Source organism: Pan paniscus, chromosome 11, assembly GCF_029289425.2.
Source record: "Pan paniscus chromosome 11, NHGRI_mPanPan1-v2.0_pri, whole genome shotgun sequence".
Lineage (NCBI taxonomy): Eukaryota > Metazoa > Chordata > Mammalia > Primates > Hominidae > Pan > Pan paniscus.
This window is the reverse complement of record NC_073260.2, coordinates 33,639,000-33,660,553: the sequence shown is the minus strand read 5'-3', so window position 1 is coordinate 33,660,553 and position 21,554 is coordinate 33,639,000. Positions and strand designations below refer to the sequence as shown.

At 39.6% G+C, this 21,554-nt stretch overlaps 1 protein-coding gene across 1 annotated transcript in view; it reads left to right on the top strand.

Moving 5' to 3' along the window:
* TMEM38B (transmembrane protein 38B) overlaps positions 1–21,554 on the top strand; it is an 84,294-nt gene that overhangs the window by 44,175 nt on the left and 18,565 nt on the right. Inside the window, exon 5 of the mRNA XM_008963289.5 lies at positions 12,372–12,489. Within this exon, the coding sequence (XP_008961537.2) occupies positions 12,372–12,489 (118 nt within the window). The remainder of the gene's footprint in view (positions 1–12,371; positions 12,490–21,554) is intronic.

Sequence of the window (21,554 nt, the reverse complement as noted above, 5' to 3'; positions counted from 1 at the left end):
TTTGGTGATTATGCATCTTGGTAAAGATGTCTTTGGGTTGAATCTGTTTGGGGAGTTTTGAGCTTCCTGGATGTGGATATCAGTATCTCAACCAAGACTTGGGAAATTTTCAGCAATTTTCATTTATTAAAAAAAATTTTTTTAGAGACAGTGTCTTGCTCTGTTGCCCAAGCTGGAGTGCAGTGGCATGGACATAGCTCACTGTAATCTTGAACTCTTGGGGTCAAGTGATCTTCCCCTCCTCAGCCTCTCAAAAATAGCTGGTATTTAGAGATTGCTGCACCATGCCTGACTAAAACACATTTTTTTGTTTGTTTTTTTGGTAGAGATAGGATCTCACTATGTTGCCCAGGCTTGTCCTGAACTCCTGGCCTCAAGCAGCCCTCTCATTTTGGCTTTCCAGAGTGCTGGGATTACACGTGGATTATTTTTATTAAATAAGCTTTCTGTCCCTTTTACTGTCCCTTCTCCTTCTGTAGCTTTCATAATGTGAAAATTTGTTTGCCAGATAGTGTCCTATAAGTCCCATAGGCTTTCTTTACTCTTTTTCATTCTTTTTCCTTTTTCCTCCTGACTGGTTAATTTCAAACACTTGTTTTTAAGTCACAATTCTTTTTTCTACTTTTCTAATCTGCTATTGCAGCTCTATTTTTTTTTTTTAATTCATTCATTGGATTCTTCAGCTCCAAGATTTTTGATTGGTTCTTTTTAAATGATTGTTGAGCTTCTCATTCAGATAACTAATCGTTGTCCTGGTTTTGTTGAATTATCTATCTGTATTCTCTTGTGTCTCACTGAGTTTCCTTAAGATCATTATTTGAATTCCTTTTTAGGCAGTTTATAACTTTTCATTTCTTTGGGGTCAGTTACTGGAGAATTACTGTGTTTCTTTTGTGGCGTCACATTTCCTTGCTTTTTCCTATTTTGTGTGTCCTGTCCAGCATTTATATCTGTACATCTCATGGAACAATCACCTCTTCCAAACTTTACATAGTGGTTTTCATAGGGAAAGGCTTTCACCTGTATGTACCAGTTGGGCAGGTTATGGTGACTCTTGTTCTGAGTGGGCACACTGGTGTAGTTTCTGTGCAGCTTCTTTAACTATAATCAATGTCATTGATGACCTTGGGTGCCTAAGTGGCTTAAGCTTTTAAGAGCTTGTGGCAGCAGTACTGGCAGCATGAGTTGTTAGGATCCTCAGTTGCAAGGACTTTTGGGATCCTCTAGTTCTTGTTTTCCCAGCAACGGGATGGATCCTAGCTGAGGGGATCCTTCTTGGTGTCTGATCTGACATGGCCCACAGGCAGTCACAGCAGTGCGGGGCTGCAGGGTGCGTGCTTGGATTGGCCGTGGGGCCAATGTGCTGAGCTTGAAACTTCTGTAGCACCTTGGGCTACACATTTACTCTATGAGGTCAGAGTAGATGCAGATCGGCCACAAAATTAGGGTCTGTGATGCTGAGGTTCACCACAGCAGTTTGTTCCCACGGGGCAGGAATGTAGCTGTGACTCTAATCCTGGGGGCAGGGCACAGAACTGGCATAGCTCTGGAGAAGAAGGGGTGCTCCAGAGGCCTGAGTCGCAGGGAGTAAGAGTCCCAGAGTCAAGAGTACACACCAGAAACTCAGCCCTGGGGCATGAGGCACTATGCAGTGGGGACTCTGGACCCTGGGCTGGTAGTACATGGCAGAGGCCCAAGTTTTGTCAGGCCATGTGCAGCAACAACAGTTACCCAGTAATGGTGGAGCACAGCTGTGTCTTGGGCCCTGGAGGGCAAGCAGTAGCACAATGACGACTCTACTCTCTGAGGAAGTGGGATGCCTCAGCAGTGTAGACGCTGGGGACTAGTCCAGTTCTGTGGAAGTAGGGTGTTGCATCCGTTCCACTTGGAAGACAGGGTGGTTCAGCTCAACCAATGCTCTATTTCCCCGGGATGTGGGACCATGCATGTTTCAGGTGCCAAGGGGGATCAACTGCTTGGCTAGACCAGTGCACAGGTTCCCTGGGAATTGGGGTGCCACGTCAGCTCCGGTGCTGCTTTGGCTCAGGTGTCAGAGGTGTGACTGCTCTGCTTGGCCAAAGTCCTTATTTCTCAGAAGGTGAAGTGCTGCATTAGCTTAGACCCTGAGGAGTAGGACACAGAAACAACTGGGATGCAGGGGATGGAGTGGCTCCATAGCAGCTTGACCCCAAGGGTAGGGCATTGTAGCAGGTAGGCTTGAGGATGGCAGGTCACCAGACAGGCATGGTACAGTGACAACAAAACCTCAGGGATGGAAGGGTACAGTAGCTATTTGCCTACAGAGCAGGATGCACTCCCAGAGAGGCTCTGCTTTCAAGATGGTGTAGCACAGTAGCAGGCTGGGCTACAGAAGATGAGGGAGGTGTAGGATTCTTCCTTGGGGTGAACACAGCCGTATGGACTCTGAACAATTCCCTTAGCTGGGCTCAGTACCTATGAGGTCTGCAGAAGTCCACAGTGGTGAAGACTGTGGGTGTTCACGGTGGTGGTGAGGGTTGTTGGGGTTCTGTTGTTTACCTTTTCTTGGAAGAGAGAAGTCCCTCCTGGTTTCAAGCTGACCCTGTCAGGGGAAGTAGTGGTGGAGACAAGGTCTTTTCTTCCCTTCTCTACGTGGCCATACTGTGTTTTTGTGCTCTCTATATAGAGTTGCTTCTACTCCTTTGCTGCATTCTGGTACTTTCCTTTAGTTGTTTTCATCAAGATGTAGTTGTTATTTATTGTTTTGTTTGTTTGTTTTGGGGTGGGGGACAGTGCTAGGAACTTGTAGTTGGCCACCTTGCTAACATCACTCTATTTTCTTGTTTCTTATGCTTTTGATGTCAATTTTTGATGTCAAGAAGAATCCGTTGACAAATCTAAGGTCATGAAGATTTTCCCGTGTTTTCTTTTAAGAGTTATCTTTAAAGAAGCTCACAGATCCATATGAGTTAATTTTTTCCTTTCTTTTTTTTTTTTTTTTTTTTTTTGAGACAAGGTCTCACTCCGTCACCCAGGCTGAGTGCAGTGGCGCTGTCACAGCTCACTGCAGCCTCGACCTCCCAGCCTCAAGCAATCCCCCTGTCTCAGCCTCCTGAGTAGCTGGGACTACAGGCATATATTGCCACACCCAGGTAATTTTTATTTTTTATTTTTTGTAGAGATGGAGTCTTACTGTGTCACCCAGGCTAGTCTCAAACTGCTGGATGCAAGTGATACTCCTGCCTAGGTCTCCCAAAGTGCTGGGATTATAGGTGTGAATCACTGTGCCTGGCCTGTGTTAATTTTTATATATCATATGAATAGGGGCTCACTTTCATTCTTTTGTATGTGGATGTATAGTTGTCCTAGCACCATTTATTGAATTCTTTTCCCACTGAATAGACTTGGTACCCTACTAGAAAATCAACTGAGCATAGATGTATGGGTTTATTTCTAGACTGTCTGTTCTATTCCATTGTCTGTATGTTTATCATTGTGCTAGTGCCATACCATTTTGATTACTGTAGCTTTTTAGTGAAGTCCCCAAATTAGGCAGTGTGTGTCCTTTAACTTGGTTCTTTTTTTTTTTTTTTTTCCAAGATTGTTTTGGCCATTCAGGGTCCCTAGTAATTTCACGTGAATTTGAGGCTTCCGTAAAAATCCTAGGTAATTTTTTCCATTTCTGCAAAACAAAAAAAAGTAATCAAGTGAAAAACAAAAACAGTGATGGAATTTTGATAGACATAACATTGACCCCGTAGACGGCTTTGGGAATTATTGCTGTCTTATAACAATATTAAGTGTTCCTTTTTCTTTTTTTAGACAGTGTCACTCTGTCCCCAGGCTGGAGTGCAGTGGCGTGATTTCAGCTCACTGCAACCTCTACCTCCTGGGTTCAAGTGATTCTCCTGCCTCAGCCTCCCAAGTAGCTGGGATTACAGGCAGGTGCCACCATGCCAGTCTAATTTTTGTATTTTTAGTAGAGAAAGGGTTTCACCATGTTGGCCAGGCTGGTCTCGAACTCCTGACCTCAAGTGATCTGCCCACCTTGGCCTCCTAAAATGTTGGGATTATGGGCATGAGCCACCATGCCTGGCCGGTTTTAAGTCTTCCAATGTATGAACATGGGATAGCTTTCTATTTAATTACGTCTTTTTAAACTTTTTTTTTTTTTTTTTGAGACAGAGTCTTGCTCTGTCACCTAGGCTGGAGTGCAGTGGTGCGATCTTGGCTTACTGCACCCTCTGCCTCCCGGGTTCAAGTGATTCTCCTGCCTCAGCCTCCCGAGTAGCTGGGATTACAGGTGCACACCACCACGCCCAGCTAGTTTCTGTATTTTTAGTAGAGATGGGGTTTCACCATGTTGGCCAGGCTGGTCTCGAACTCCTGACCTCAGGTAATCCACCCGCCTTGGCCTCCCAAAGTGTTGGGCTTACAGGTGTGAGCCACCACTCCTGGCCTTAAACTTTTTTCAGTAATGTTTTATAGTTTTTAGTGTGCAAGTCTTCCACTTCCTTCATTAAATTTATTCCTAGGTGTTTTTTGTTTTTTTTGAAACAGGGTCTTGCTCTGTTGCCCAGGCTAGAGTGCAGTGAAGTGATCTTGGCTCTCTTCAATCTCCCTGTCGTCCTCCCAGGCTCTAGTGATCCTCCCATCTCAGCCTCCCAGGTAGCTGGGACCACAGGCATATGCCACTGTGCCCAGCTAATTTTTGTGTTTTTTGTAGAGACCAGGTTTCACCAGGTTGCCCAGGCTGGTCTTGAACTCGTGAGGTCAAGCGATCCACCCTCTTAGCCTCCCAAAGTGCTGGAATTACAAGCATGAGCCACCACGCCCGGCCCCTAGGTATTCTTTAAATGCTAGTACGTGGAATTGTTTATTAATTGCCTTTCATATTGCTTATTGCTGCCAGTTCATTTAATGAAAAAATCTAGTCCTGCCAAAAACAAAGTCAAGTTGTCCCCTGTCCCCACAAGTAACTCTTTTAGAGTGTTTTCCTTCTTTTCCTTCTCCACCTCCAAGTTTTAAGAAGTAAAATATATGTATTGTGGAAAATTTGGGGAAATGTTAACATAAAAGAAACTTCTAATCTATTGTTTAGTGACAATTTCTGTTAATGTGTCAGTATATTTCTATATTTTTCTGCATAAATATATTTTTACAGTAAATAAATGCAGTAAGACTGAACAATGGTTTCTAAAGTTCTAATGGTGTTTAACCTCTGGAACCTGAAATGTTACCGATATGGGAACATGTTCTTTGCATATCTGCAAATTAAAAATCTTGAGATGAAGTGGTCCTCCTGGATTTCTGGTGGGACGGAATGCAGTCACATGTATCCTTATAAGAGGAAAACAGGGAGATTTGACCACACATCTGAGAGATTAGAATGCTATAGCCACAAGCCAAGGTAGCCACCAGAAGCTGAAAAAGACAAGGAATGGATTCTCTCCTAGTGTCTCCAGAGGTAGTGTGGCCCTACTGACGCTGATTTTGACTGATGCTGATTTTGACTGATACTGATTTTAAATTTCTCTGTTTTTAAACCACTGAGCTTGTTATAATTTATTACAGTAGCCACAGGAAAGTAATAGAGATTTTGGTACAGGATGTGGTGTGCTGCTGTAACAGATACCTGGGATTAGATAATTGGTGGAGGCTAGAGGAATTTTGAAGTGCACAGTAGAATTATGGGTGTTAAAGGCATTTCTGGTGAGGGGTCCGAAGGAAGTGAGGAGCATATTAGAGCCTATAAATATATAGTCTTTGATAATACATATATTGTTATAAGCAAAATGTACATGTAGGAATATTGTTAAAGGTGCTGGTGAAGACTTCGAAGGAAATAAGGAACATGATATTGGGAACTGGAGAAAGGTTATCCTTGTTATATTGTGGTGGAAACTTAGCTGCACAATTGTTTGCCACAGTTGTGTGGAAAGCATAACTTGTGATCAGTGAATGTGGATATTTTTGCTGAGGAAATTTCCAAGCAAAGTGTTCCAGGTACAGCCTGGTTTCTTCCTGATGCTTATAGTAAAGTGAAAGAGGAAAGAGTTAAATTGAGGGAATAAATGCTACTAACCAAACAAATAAAACCCCTCAAAACCAGGACTCAATCATTTGGGAAATTCTCAGCCTATTGAGATTGCAAAGTTGATAAAACTGAGATTCACTCTGGAGAGAAGTGAGGGTGTGGCTGGTCAACTTTTCCTAGTGTTGAAGGGATTGGATGTTTGACTCCTGGATCCATTCAATTGTTATAGCAGAAGCCAGGGATAGAGAGGAGGTTATACAAGAAAGATCTGTGGAGGACTCTCTTTGCCTAGTGACATGGATTGCTGTACATACACAGGAGACCCCCTGGGGATTTGGAAATATTAAATCAGAAGAAACACTGCCAGCTTGGACTGAAAGGAGAAAGACAGGATTAAATGAAAGAAGGCTGTCAGACTTTTAAAATTCTGCATGCCAGAATCAGGCTGATAAAACTGCTCAGCTGCAAACATATGCTTGAAAAAGAAAGGAAAAGGAAGAATGACTTCATGGTAGGAGCTACAGGCCTAGAGGCCTGTGGCCAGACCCATAGGCTGGATTCAGGTGCAGAGGTCAGAACCACCAATGTAGAGGTTGAAGCTGTGGACTTACCTCAAGCCACAGAAGATTATTCCCAGGCTTTGAATCCTAATGGAATTTGCCCTTCTGGATTTCAAAATGGCTTGGGACTGTTGAACCTTTTTCCTCCTCTTTTCTCCCTTTTGGAATGGCAATATCTTTAACTGTTATTCAATGCTTATTTCACCATTGCATTTTGGAAGCAGATAACTTGTTTGCTAGTTTCAGAGGAAACTAATACAGTAAGCATAAGAATTTTCTAAATGCATTCTAATCTTTTAAACAAATCCATACTCCAATTTAAAATGGACTTTTTCCTAAATTTAAGCCCTTCTCCAATGCCTTGCCCCAGTGCATTTTCTATGAAATCCTTGTTCCTCAGACTCAACCCTTAAGAGAATACAATCCAAAATGGTAGATGTGTATGCCAAGGTGATGCGCATAATGAGCCACTGTGGTGCAGAAAACAAACAGTGAGAAAGAAAGAGTAGCAGAATAACCTTAAAACAGATATAATTCCATGTTTTTATCTTATCCTTTAAAATTTTTAATTTTGTGTACATTTTATAATACAGTTACACATATAATTTCCAAATTAATTGATAACCATAGTTTGGGAATGTTGTAAAACTTTTTTTTTAACCAATAGGAATGTACAATCAAAAAGGTTTAGAGACCACCGTTCTAAAACATGACTGTTGGCCGTGCATTTGGTGGTCCCGCGGATCTGTTCCTTGCTTCAACAGTGTTTGGATGGAACAGATCTGGGGACTAAAGAAAAAAACAAAGAAGAAGAAAACAATAAAATAAAACATGACTGTTACCCAATCATATTGTTAAGCGAGATCCAGAACCTGAAAAAGACAAGGAATGGATTCTTTCTTAGAGTCTCTGGAAGTAGTGTGGCCCTACTGACACTTTGATTTTAACTGAGTGATACTGATTTTAAATTTTTCTGTTTTAAGCCACTGAGTTTGTTGTAATTTATTGCCATAGCCACAGGAAAGTAATACAAGTTTGGTCTGTTGTCCAAACCTCATCCTGTTTTGAACTCAGTCCTTAGCTTGCAATAATTAAATAAATAAAATAATAAAATGGCTTATAGGAACCTTTAGATTTGTCCTGTTTTGCAGTGTGGCATTCTTAGAGTTTATCATTTATCTTTTTTACTTGTAAGATAGAGAGTTAGACAATGATTTGTTACTGAGATATACTTTAAATATGTGGCAAATATATAACATGAAGTAATGCTTCTTATCTGGTAAATTAGCATCTTATTTTAGACTTTACAATTTAAGCATTAATATATTAGCTAAAACTAATATGCTGTCCTGGAGTTAGCTAAATGATGGGCTGCAGATGGCTTTTATTGTTTTATGAGAACCAGTTGTGTACATCTCTCCTCTTCCATACAGCAGCCTGACATTGGCCATGATGTGAGTATTTACATCATGGAAATGGGCAAATGCTAAAAATCCGGGCTTTTTTTTCCTGCATTCCACCTTGTGAGCTTTTTAGCACTGTAAGGTTTTTAATGACTAATTCCAAATCATGCTGTACAATGTGAAACTTTGAAATCCTTTATGAAAAAATTGTTATATAGCCAAATATGTTTCAGAAATATTGTGTATAGAAATGTACTCTTTTTGTTGGAGAGTCAGAATATGTATGGTTATTCTAAAATCTATAGTTTATGATGTGAAGAAAGGTATTTAACTTTGTATAACTCAGCATTTTCTTTTTTTTTTCTTTTTGCTAAGTTTAATTCCTTTATTTGACAAAAGACATCATAAATAAATACCAAAACCATGGGTTGGGATAAAATATTTATAATGGCTAAAACCAGCAAAGAATTCGTATGTAAAATATAATTTATATATAAAATCATAAATTAACAAGAAAAATATAAACAATAGAAGAATGGATGAAGGCTGTGAACAATTTACAAAAGATAATCCTGAATAACTTGAAATTTATAGGAGTAAAAAATGAGACATGTTTTCATAGATTTTCTATTCTTTCAGTTGAATATGAGGAGTATATAGGAAGACAATAAATGAGTATTGTCAACCTGCCATTTTTAACTTAGAACGTGTTATTTTGCATCAATAATCTGAATATTTTTGCAAAGAATAGGATCGTAGCACTGTCTACGTATCCAAGTATGAAGGCATACTTGGGATGAATATATACTCAAGCTGCTTTTACTTTCCATCTAGTCCTAAGAAAAGATATTTATTGGCTGTTTTAGCAATGTAATTTCTTTTTCTTTTTTTTTATTTTTTATTTTTATTTTTTGTTTTACTTTAAGTTTTAGGGTACATGTGCAGAACGTGCAGGTTTGTTACATATGTATACATGTGCCATGTTGGTGTGCTACACCCATTAACTCGTCATTTAACATTAGGTATATCTCCTAATGCTATCCCTCCCCACTTCCCCCACCCCACGACAGGCCCTGGTGTGTGATGTTCCCCTTCCTGTGTCCATGTGTTCTCATTGTTCAATTCCCACCTATGAGTGAGAACATGTGGTGTTTGGTTTTTTGGTCCTTGCGATAGTTTGCTGAGAATGATGGTTTCCAGCTTCATCCATGTCCCTACAAAGGACATGAACTCATCCTTTTTTATGGCTACATAGTATTCCATGGTGTATATGTGCCACATTTTCTTAATCCAGTCTATCATTGTTGGATATTTGGGTTGGTTCCAAGTCTTTGCTATTGTGAATAATGCTGCAGTAAACATATGTGTGCATGTGTCTTTATAGCAGCATGATTTATAATCCTTTGGGTATATACCCAGTAATGGGATTGCTGGGTCAAATGGTATTTCTAGTTCTAGATCCCTGAGGAATCGCCACACTGTCTTCACAATGGTTGAACTAGTTTACAGTCCCACCAACAGTGTAAAAGTGTTCCTATTTCTCCACATCCTCTCCAGCACCTGTTGTTTCCTGGCTTTTTAATGATCACCATTCTAACTGGTGTGAGATGGTATCTCATTGTGGTTATGATTTGCATTTCTCTGATGGCCAGTGATGATGAGCATTTTTTCATATGTCTGTTGGCTGCATAAATGTCTTCTTTTGAGAAGTGTCAGTTCATATCCTTCGCCCACTTGTTGATGGGGTTGTTTGTTTTTTTCTTGTAAATTTGTTTGAGTTCTTTGTAGATTCTGGATATTAGCCCTTTGACAGATAAGTAGATTGCAAAAATTTTCTCCCATTCTGTAGGTTGCCTGTTCATCTGATGGTAGTTTCTTTTGCTGTGCAGAAGCTCTTGAGTTTAATTAGATCCCATTTGTCAATTTTGGCTTTTGTTGCCATTGCTTTTGGTGTTTTAGACGTGAAGTCCTTGCCCATGCCTATGTCCTGAATGGTATTGCCTAGATTTTCTTCTAGGGTTTTTATGGTTTTAGGTCTAACATTTCAGTCTTTAATCCATCTTGAATTAATTTTTGTATAATTACAAAAATTAATTTCAGTTTTCTACATATGGCTAGCCAGTTTTCCCAGCACCATTTATTAAGTAGGGAATCCTTTCCCCATTTCTTGTTTTTGTCAGGTTTGTCAAAGATGAAATAGTTGTAGATGTGTGGTATTATTTCTGAGGGCTCTGTTCTGTTCCATTGGTCTATATCTCTGTTTTGGTACCAGTACCATGCTGTTTTGGTTACTGTAGCCTTGTAGTATAGTTTGAAGTCAGGCAGCATGATGCCTCCAGCTTTGTTCTTTTGGCTTAGGATTGACTTGGCAATGCGGGCTCTTTTTTGTTTACATATGAACTTTAAAGTAGTTTTTTCCAATTCTGTGGTGAAAGTCATTGGTAGCTTGATGGGGATGGCATTGAATCTATAAATTAACTTGGGCAGTATGGCCATTTTCACGATATTGATTCTTCCTACTCATGAGCATGGAATGTTCTTCCATTTGTTTGTATCCTCTTTTATTTCATTGAGCAATGGTTTGTAGTTCTCCTTGAAGAGGTCCTTCACATCCCTTATAAGTGGGATTCCTAGGTATTTTATTCTCTTTGAAGCAATTGTGAATGGGAGTTCACTCATGATTTGGCTCTCTATTTGTCTGTTATTGGTGTATAAGAATGCTTGTGATTTTTGCACATTGATTTTGTGTCCTGAGACTTTGCTGAAGTTGCTTATCAGCTTAAGGAGATTTTGGGCTGAGACGATGGCGTTTTCTAAATATACAATCATGTCATCTGCAAACAAGGACAATTTGACTTCCTCTTTTCCTAACCGAATACTCTTTATTTCTTTCTCCTGCCTGATTGCCCTGGCCAGAACTTCCAACACTATGTTGAATAGGAGTGGTGAGAGAGGGCATCCCTGTCTTGTGCCAGTTTTCAAAGGGAATGCTTCCAGTTTTTGCCCATTCAGTATGATATTGGCTATGGGTTTGTCATAAATAGCTCTTATTATTTTGAGATGCGTCCCATCAGTACCTAATTTATTGAAAGTTATTAGCATGAAGGGCTGTTGAATTTTACCAAAGGCTTTTTCTGCATCTATTGAGATAGTCATGTGGTTTTTGTCATTGGTTCTGTTTATATGCTGGATTATGTTTATTGATTTGCATATGTGGAACCAGCCTTGCATCCCAGGGATGAAGCACACTTGATCATGGTGGATAAGCTTTTTGATGTGCTGCTGGATTCGGTTTGCCAGTATTTTATTGAGAATTTTTGCATCGATGTTCATCAGGGATATTGGTCTAAAATTCTCTTTTTTTGTTGTATCTATGCCAGGCTTTGGTATCAGGATGATGCTGGCCTCATAAAATGAGTTAGAGAGGATTCCCTCTTTTTCTATTGATTGCTATAGTTTCAGAAGGAATGGTACCAGCTCCTCCTTGTACCTCTGGTAGAATTTTGCTGTGAATCTGTCTGGTCCTGGACTTTTTTTGGTTGGTAAGCTATTAATTATTGCCTCAATTTCAGAGCCTGTTATTGGTCTGTTCAGAGATTCAATTTCTTCCTGGTTTAGTCTTGGGAGAGTGTTTGTGTCGAGGAATTTATCCATTTCTTCTAGATTTTCTAGTTTATTTGCATAGAGGTGTTTATAGTATTCTCTGATGGTAGTTTGTATTTCTGTGGGATCGGTGGTGATATCCCCTTTATCATTTTTTATTGCGTCTATTTGAGTCTTCTCTCTTTTCTTCTTTGTTAGTCTTGCTAGCGGTCTATCAGTTTTGCTGATCTTTTCAAAAAAGCAGCTCCTGGATTCATTGATTTTTTGAAGGGTTTTTTGTGTCTCTATCTCCTTCAGTTCTGCTTCGATCTTAGTTATTTCTTGCCTTCTGCTAGCTTTTGAATGTGTTTGCTCTTGCTTCTCTAGTTCTTTTAATTGTGATGTTAGGGTGTCAATTTTAGATCTTTCCTGCTTTCTCTTGTGGGCACCTAGTGCCATAAATTTCGCTCTACACACTGCTTTCAATGTGTCCCAGAGATTCTGGTATGTTGTGTCTTTGTTCTCGTTGGTTTCAAAGAACATCTTTATTTCTGCCTTCATTTTGTTATGTACCCAGTAGTCATTCAGGAGCAGGTTGTTCAGTTTCCATGTATTTGAGCAGTTTTGAGTGAGTTTCTTAATCCTGTAACTCAGCATTTCCAACACTTTTTAAAGTGTTTTAACAAAACTCATTTTTGCATTACATCTATTAATAACCCATTAAGTTAATGTTTTGCAGTGCACTCTTTGAGAATGTTAGAGATATGTCATATTTATTACTTGCTGATTTAAAATGTGTTTTATTTTCAGCCCTGCCAAGGTAACCCTGCTGGGGTCAGTTATCTTCACATTGCAGCACACCCAGCATCTGGCAATATCAGAGCATAATCTTATGTTCCTTTATACCATCTTTATTGTGGCCACGAAGGTAAGAATTCAAAGTACCTATAATTATTACAAATCCTGTATAACTATTCCCCTTTGATACAATTTTGCATGCTGGGCAAGTAATAGGAACATTTATTTATTATTATTATCTAAGAGGAATAATTTGGGGAGCTTTACTCAGCACATCCATGACTTTCTGAAACTTAGCTTTTCTGTGATTTCTCATTTGCTGTATGCTAGGGCTATCAGGAAACAGTGGCAGATAGCCTAGTAGTATATTGGAGAAGACAGAGTAGTGGAAATAGCCAAGGCTGATCAGAGACTGCGAAGATGATACTGTCTCATTTGTAAAATGAGACACTTGAGATAGATATTCTCTGAATTTCCTTTAAGCTCTAAAATTTCAAATATTTTATATTAGGACATATTTGTAGTCATTCTTTTCTATTACTGTTGCCTGGGTGGAAGCTTTATTCCTTCCTGAAGATAGGTTAGAGACAGGCAGTCTTGGGTTCAAATCCCAGTTTTGCTGCCTAGTCCCTGAATAGGCAAGCCACTTAATGTCTCTAAATCCTGATTTTCTCATCTTCATTGTACGATTGTTGAGAGGATTGGAGAGGATGCATGTCTTTCTGTCACTGTATCTCATGTGTCTTACGAATTTTGTTTGCAGCTGTATCATGAGGCTAATTCTGACTATTCATACCATGATTAAGTATTGTTCCCTATTCACAAGTAGACAATTGATTTTGTAATAAGATTATTATTTAAGTCTAGAAAATTTTATGGCCACCTCTGTTTTAGACTAGATATTTTTGGCTAAAAACTTATCTACAGGATTTTTAAAAGGAAAACAGGATAGATTATATAAATATGTGTCTTAGAATGAAGTCACTGTATGAATCATTTATTTTTGTTTCAGTAGTCTCTGAATTGGAGATGATCTGTGGCTGTAATTCAGGTAACAAATATTGGAGGCAAAATCTCTTCACATGTAGTCTCTTCCAGTCCTCAAATTTTGAGCCGTGTATATTTTTTTCTAACAGCTTTATTGAGATATATTTTCCATACTGTGTTAGTCTGTTCTCATGCTGCTAATAAAGACATACCTGATACTGGGTAATTTATAAAGAAAAAGAAGTTTAAGGGACTCACATTTCCACATGGCTGGGGAGGCTTCACAATCATGGTGGAAGGCGGAGGAGGAGCAAAGGCACATCTTACATGGTGGCAGGCAAGAGAGCTTGTGCAGGGGAACTCCCATTTATAAAACCATCAGATTTCGTGAGACTTACTATCCCAAGAACAGCACAGGAAAGACCCTCATGATTCAGTTACCTTCATCTGGCCCCGCCCTTGTACAATTCAAGGTGAGATTTGAGAGTGGAGATATGAGTGATGTATGGTTTGAGCCAAACCATATCACATATCATACAATGCACTTAAACTGTATAATTGAATAGTTTTTTAGTATATTCATGGAGTTGTGCAATTATCACTACAAATCAGTATTAGAACATTTTTATCACTCCAAAAAGAAACATCGTATTCTTTAGAAATCATTTCACATTTTCCCCAATACTTCCAGCTATAGGCCATTTTATTTATCCACTCATCAGTTGATGGACATTTTGATTGTGTCACTTTTTGGCTAATATGGATAATGAGCTGTGAACATTCATGTAAAAATTTTTGTGTGGACATGTGATTCATTTCTCTTGAGTATATCATCTGTGAATGGAATTTTTAGGCCATATGTTAATTCTGTTTATCCTTTTGAGGAACTGATGCATTGTTTTCCAAAGTGGCTTTATCTTTTTATATTCCCACCAGCAATGTATGAGATTTCCAATTTCACCACACCATTACTAGCGCATATTATTGTCTTTTTTATTATAGCCACCCTAGTGGGTGTGAAGTGGCATCTCATTGTGGTTTTGATGTACATCTGAGTATCTTTTTTGTGCTTGTTAGGTATTTGTATATCTTCTTTGGAAAAATATCTAGTCAGATCATTTGCCCATTTTCAATTTATATTTTGTTTTAGTGTTGAGTTGTAAAATTCTTTTCATATTTTGGATACTAGAATCTTACCAGACTTAATGATTTGCAGGTATTTTCTTCCATTCTGTAAGTTTTTTTTTTTCACTGATAGTGCCCTTAGAAGCACAAACTGGTAAAATTTTGTTGAAGGCCGGGCACAGTGGCTCACACCTGTAATCCCAGCACTTTGGGAAGCTGAGGTGGGCAGATCACCTGAGGTCAGAAGTTTGAGACCAGACTAGCCAACATGGTGAAACCCCATCTCTACTAAAAATATAAAAATTAGTTGTGCGCGCCTGTAATCCCAGCTACTCAGGAGGCTGAGGCAGTAGAATCACTTGAACCAGGGAGGCAGAGGCTGCAGTGAGACGAGATTGTGCCACTGCACTCAAGCCTGGGCAACAGAGAAAGACTCTGTCTCAAAAAACAAAAAACAAAAAACACACACTTTTTTTATGAGTCCAATTTACCTATTTTCTCTTTGATTATGTATTCTTTGTGTGTCATAGCTAAGAAACTGTTGCCAAATCTAAGGTCATGAAGATTTACCTCTATATTTTCTTCAAGAGTTTTATAGTTTTAGCTCTTGTATTTAGTTTTTATGATCTGTTTTGAGTTAAGTTTTGTGTATGGTATGATGAACAGTCCAAGTTTTCTCATGTGGATATATAGTTGTCTGAGCACTATTTATTGTAAAAACAGTTCTTTTCCTTTGTGAATTGCCTTTACAATCTTGTCAAAAATCAGTTGACTGTAAATTTGAGGGTTTATTTCTAGATTCTCAATTTTATTCCATCCATATGTGTGCCTGTCCTTATGCTATTACCATTACGTCTTAATTGTTGTAGCATTGTAGTTAGTTTTGAAATGAAGACGTGTGACTCTGGTAGGATCCAAGATGGCTGATTAGAAGCAGCTGTGGTCCATGGCACTCATGGAGAGAAGTGAAAAGGGGCAAGTGAATTCAGCACCTTCAACTGAAATATCCAGGTTCTTGCATTGGGACTGTCTAGGCAGACAGCTTAACCCATGGAGAAGGAAGAAAAGCGGTGGGGTGGGGGACCATGGCCCACCTGGGAGCAGCATGGGGCCAAAGGAACCCCCATTGCCAGCCAAGGGAAGCAGTGAGTGATTATGCAACCTTGCCCAGGGAACCATGCTTTTCTCATGGACCTTTGCAACCCGTAGATCAGGAGATCCCCTCGTGAGCCCATGCCACCAGGGTCTTGGGTCCAATACACACAGCTGTGTGGAGTTTTGGCAGAGCAGCTGCTCAGGCATACACAGAGACCCAGGAGTTTATATACTCTGGCCCTGGAGTCCTTAGCAAGTGAGGAAATCCATCCGTACATATTCCTAGGAAGAGGGCTGAATCCAGGGAACCAAGCAGCATTGTGCTGCAGGCCCCACTTCCATGGCATCTCATAATTTAAGACCCACTGGCTTGGGTTCCAGCCTGCCAACAGCAATAGGCTGGAATCTGCCTGAGACAGGTCTTGAGTTCCTGGGGGGAGGGGCAGCTGGCATCTATGCAGTTTGGTAGACTCAGCCGTTCCAGCCTGCCAGCTTTGGAGAATACAAACAGTCCAGATGAGGAAGGGTCCCCCACAATGCAGCACAGCTGCCTTGGCAGATCATGGCCAGACTGCTTCTTTAAGCAGGACCCTGATTCATTCCTCCTCACTGGGCAGGACCTTCCTGTGGGGCCTTTAGCCACTTCAAAAGGGTTCTATTGGGACGTAGCTCTCAGGGGGAGGAGTGGCCGCCATTTTTGTGGTTTGGTAGGCTCAGCTGCTGTAGTCTGCTGGCTTTGGAGAATACAAATGTTACAGATGAGAAAGAGTTCCCCACAATGCAGTACAGCTGCTTTGCTAGATCATTACCAGACTGCTTTTTAAAGCCGGACCATGATCCATTCCTCTTCACTGGAGAGGACCTCCCTACGGGGACTTCATCCATTCCAGCCAGGGTTCTCCATCTCTCCCTGGGATGGAGCTCCCAGAGGGAGGGGCAGTCACCATCTCTGTGACTCAGTTGACTCATCCATTCTAGGCTGCCGGCTTTGGAATGCCCAAATGGTTCAGACAAGGAAGGTCTCCCCCAGTGCAGCACACCTCTACCAAAAAGCAGCCAGACTGCTTTTTTAAGCGGGTCCCTGATCCTGTTCCTCCTGACTGGGTGAGACCTCCCAACAGGGATCTGTAACCACCTCCTACAGGTGTGTTCGGTCTGGCAGCAGGTCAGAACCCACCTGAGGCAGAGCTTCCAGAGGAAGGAGCTGGCTGCCATCTTTGCTGTTTCATAGCCGTCACTGATGATACCTCCAGGTTTGGGAAAAACCAAGGTAACAAGGGTCTGGAGTGGACCCTCAGCAAACCGCAGCAACCCTATGGTAGACTGGCCTGACTGTTAAAAACAAACAGAAAACAACAACAACATAAACAAAAAAGGCCCCACAAAAACCCCATTCAGAAGTCAGCAACTTCAAAGATCAAAGGTAGATAAGCCCACAAAGATGAGAAAGAATGCAAAAATGGTGAAAACTCAAAAAGCCAGAGTGCCTCTTCTCCCCAGAATGATTGCAACATCTCTGCAGCAAGGGCATGGAACTAGGCTGAGGCTGAGATGCCTGACTTGACAAAAGTAGGCTTCAGAAGGTGAGTAATAATGAGCTTCACTGAGCTAAAGGGGCATGTTCTAACCCAATGGAAAGAAGCTAAGAATCATGATAAAACGATAAAGGAGCTGATAGCTAGAATAGCCAGTTTAGAGAGGAACATAATTGACCTGATGGAACTGGAAAACACAACATGAGAACTTCACAATGCAATCACAAGTATCAACAGCAGAATACATGAAGCAGAGGAAAGCAGCTCAGAGCTTGAAGACTATCTTTCTGAAATAAGACAGGCAGACAGAAATAGAGAAAAAATAATGAAAAAGAATGAACAAAATCTCTGAGAAATAGGGGATTATGTAAAGAGACAGAACCTATGATTGGAGTACTTGAAAGAGACGAGGAGAATGGAACCAAGTTGGAAAACATACTTCAGGATATCATCCAGGAGAACTTCCCCCACCTAACAAGACAAGCCAACATTCAAGTTCAGGAAATCCAGGGAACCCAGTTAGATACTCGATGAGAAGTTCAACCCCAAGACACATAATCATCAGATTCTACAAGGTCGAAATGAAAGAAAAAATGTTAAGGGCAGCCAGAGAGAAAAACCAGGTCACCATCAAAGGGAAACCCAGCAGACTAACAGTGGACCTCTCAGTGGAAACCCTACAAGCCAGAAGAGATTGGGGGCCAATATTCAATATTCTTAAAGAAAAGAATTTCCAACCCAGAATTTCATATCCAGCCAAACTAAGCTTCATAATTGAAGGAGAAATAAGATCCTTTTCAGACAAGCAAATGCTGAGGGAATTCATCACCACCAGGCCTGCTTTGCAAGAGCTCCTGAAGGAAGCACTAAATATGGAAAGGAAAAACCATTACCAGCCACTACAAAAACACACTGAAGCACAGATCAGTGACACTATGAAGCAACCATATAAACAAGTCTGCAAAATAACCAGCTAGCATCATGATGATAGGATCAAATTTACATAACAACAATACTAACCTTAAATATAAATGGGCTAGAGGCCCCAATTTAAAGACACAGAATGGCAGGCTGGATAAAGAGCCAAGACCCATCAGTATTCTGTCTTCAAGAGACCCATATTCCATGCAAAGACACACATAGGCTCAAAATAAAGGGATGGAGGAAAATTTACCAAGCAAATGGAAAACAGAGAAAAGCAGGGTTGCAATCCTAGTTTCAGACAAAACAGACTTTAAAACTAATGAAGATAAAAAAAGACAAAGAAGTGCATTGCATAATGGTAAAGGATTCTAAATATATATGAACCCAATACAGGAGCACCCAGATTCATAAAGCAAGTTCTTAGAGATCTACAAAGGGACCTAGACTTCCACACAATAATAGTGGGAGACTTTAACACCCTACTGACAATATTAGATCATTGAGACAGAAAATTAACAGAGATATTCAGGACCTGGCCTCAGCTCTGGATCAAGCAGAGCTGATAGATATCTACGGAACTCTCCACTCAAAAGCAACAGAATGTACATTCTTCTCATTGCCACACAGCACTTAATATAAAACTGACCACATAATTGGAAGTAAAACACTCCTCAGCAAATGTAAAAGAACTGAAATAATAACAGTCTCTCAGACCACAGATCAAATTAGAACTCAAGACTAATAAATGCACTCAAAACCAGACAACTTCATGGAAATTGAACAACCTGCTCCTGAACGACTCTTGGGTAATTAATGAAATTAAGGCAGAAATCAAGAAGTTGTTTGAAACTAATGAGAACAAAGAGACAGCATACCAGAATCTCTGGGATGCAGCTAAGGCAGTGTTAAGAGGGAAATTTATAGCACTAAATGCCCACATAAAAACCTAGAAAGATCTCAAGTTAACAACCTATCACCTCAACTGAAAGAACTAGAGAACCAAGAGGAAACCCCAAAGCTAGCAGAGGACAAGAAATAATCAAGATCAGAGTTGGACTGAAGGAGATGGAGACATAAAAAGCCCTTCAAAAAAATCAACAAATCCATGAGCTGGTTTTTGGAAAACGTTTATAAATAGACTGCTAGCTAGACTAATAAAGAAAAACAGAGAAGAATCAAATAAACACAATCAGAAATGATAACACTGACCCCACAGAAATACAAACAACCATCTATATAGAGAATACTGTACTATATACTATAAGCAGAGAATACTAGAAACACCTCTATGCAAATAAACTAGAAAATCTAGAAGAAATGGATAAGTTCCTGGACACATACACCCTTGCAAGACTGAACCAGGAAGAAGTTGAATCTCCAAATAGACCAGTAATTAGTTCTTAAATTGAGGCAGTAATACATAGCCTACCAACCAAAAAAAGCCCAGGACCAGATGGATTCACAGCTGAATTATACCAGAGGTACAAAGAATTGCTGGTACCATTCTACTGAATCTAGTCCAAAATATTGAAAAGGAGAGACTCCTCCCTAACACCCACTGGGGCCTGTCGGGGAGGTGGAGGGAGGGAGAGCATCAGAAAAATAGCTAATGGATGCTGGGCTTAATACCTGTGTGATGGGATGATCTGTGCAGCAGTCCACCATGGCCCACATTTACCTGTGTAACAAACCTGCACATCCTGTACATGTACCCCTGATGTTAAATAAAAGTTGAAGAATGAAGAAAAATAAATAATAAAAAAGAAGTGTGACTCCTCTGAGTTTGTTGTTCTTTTTCAGAATTGTTTGACTATTCTGGATCACTACCATTGCCATATGAACTTTAGGAACAACTTCACAATTTCTGCAAGGAAGCCAGCTCTTATTTTGATAGGGATTGCTTTAAATCTGTAAATTGATTTGAGAATAATTGCCATCTTAACAATAAGGTTTCCAATTCATTAACACAAGAGTTCTTTTGATTTAGTTGGGCCATCTTTGTTTTCAATATACGAGTCTTACACTTTTTTTGTTAAATTTATACCTAAGTATTTTATTCTTCTTTGATTTTATACTAAATACAATTGTTTTAAAATTTCACTTCCAGGCTGTTTATTACAAATATGTAGAAATACAATTGATATTTGTATATTGATTTTGTATCCTGCAACCTTGCTGAACTCATTTATTAGTTCTAATAGATGTTTTAAAAGGCAGATTCCTGGCTGAGCATGGTGGATCATGCCTGTAATCCTAGCACTTTGGGAGGCCAAGGTTGGCAGATCTCTAGAAGTCAGGAGTTCGAGACCAGTCTGGCCAACATGGTGAAATCCTATCTACTAAAAATACAAAAACAGAGGTTTCAGTGAGCCGAGATCGCGCCGTTGCACTCTAGCCTGGGCAACAGAGCCAGACTCTGTCTCAAAAAACAAATAAGTAAATAATAAAATAGAAGGTAGATTCCTTAGGATTTTCTATATGCAGGATTATGGCATCTGCAGATAGAGATAATTTTACTCTTTAATTTTCAATCTGCATGTGTTTAATTTCTTGCCCAGTTGTCCTGGCTAGAACCTTCAGTATAGTGTTGATAGAAATGGAGAGAATGAGCATTCTTGTCTTTTTCTTGATCTTAGGGAGAAAGCATTTGGTATTTCACTATTAAGTATAATGTTGGCTGTGGGTTTTTCCTAGATGCCTTTTAGCAGAGTAGGAAGTTAGTTCTCTTCTACTCCTAGTTTGCTGAATGGGTGGGAGCTGTATTATTTTTGAGTTTCTAACTTTAATCTTTAAAGAAAATGAATGTGTATTATGGGTTTGGTAAGAATAAATAGCACTGGTATCTTACATTTTCTTGAGTTACAGCATCAATTTTTGTTCATAGCCTAATTTGTGGAATAAAAATGATAATTTTTCTTACAATTGTTGCTGGATGTAAAGTTCTGTATTTTAACACCCAAACTTAAACACCATACTGCAATGTAATAATAATAAAGATATTTAAAAATAGGAAAACATACAATGTTGAACTTCTCTTATAATATTTCTCAACATTTTCCTAATTATAAAGTATATCCACCAGTTTCTAAATAGAATATTCATTTTTAACTAATTCATTTGCCTAAATCCCATTTAGATTTTACTGATACTGATAATATATTTGATAATCATAATGATTTTTTTATCTTTTAAATTTTATTTCAATAGTTTTTGGGGAACAGGTGTTTTTTTGGTTACATGGATAAGTTCTTTAGTGCTAATTTCTGAGTTTGGTACACCTGTCACCTGAGCGGTGTATACTGTACCCAATGTGTAGTCTTTTGTCCTTCATCTCTCTCCCACCCTTCCCCCCAAGTCCTCAAAGTTCATTGTATCATTCTTATGCCCTTGCATCCTCACAGCTTAGCTCCCACTTATAGAGAACATATGATATTTGGCTTTTCATTTCTGAGTTACTTCACTTAGAATAATGGTCTTCAACTCCATCCAGGTTGCTGCAAATGCCATTATTTTATTATTTTGTTCCTTT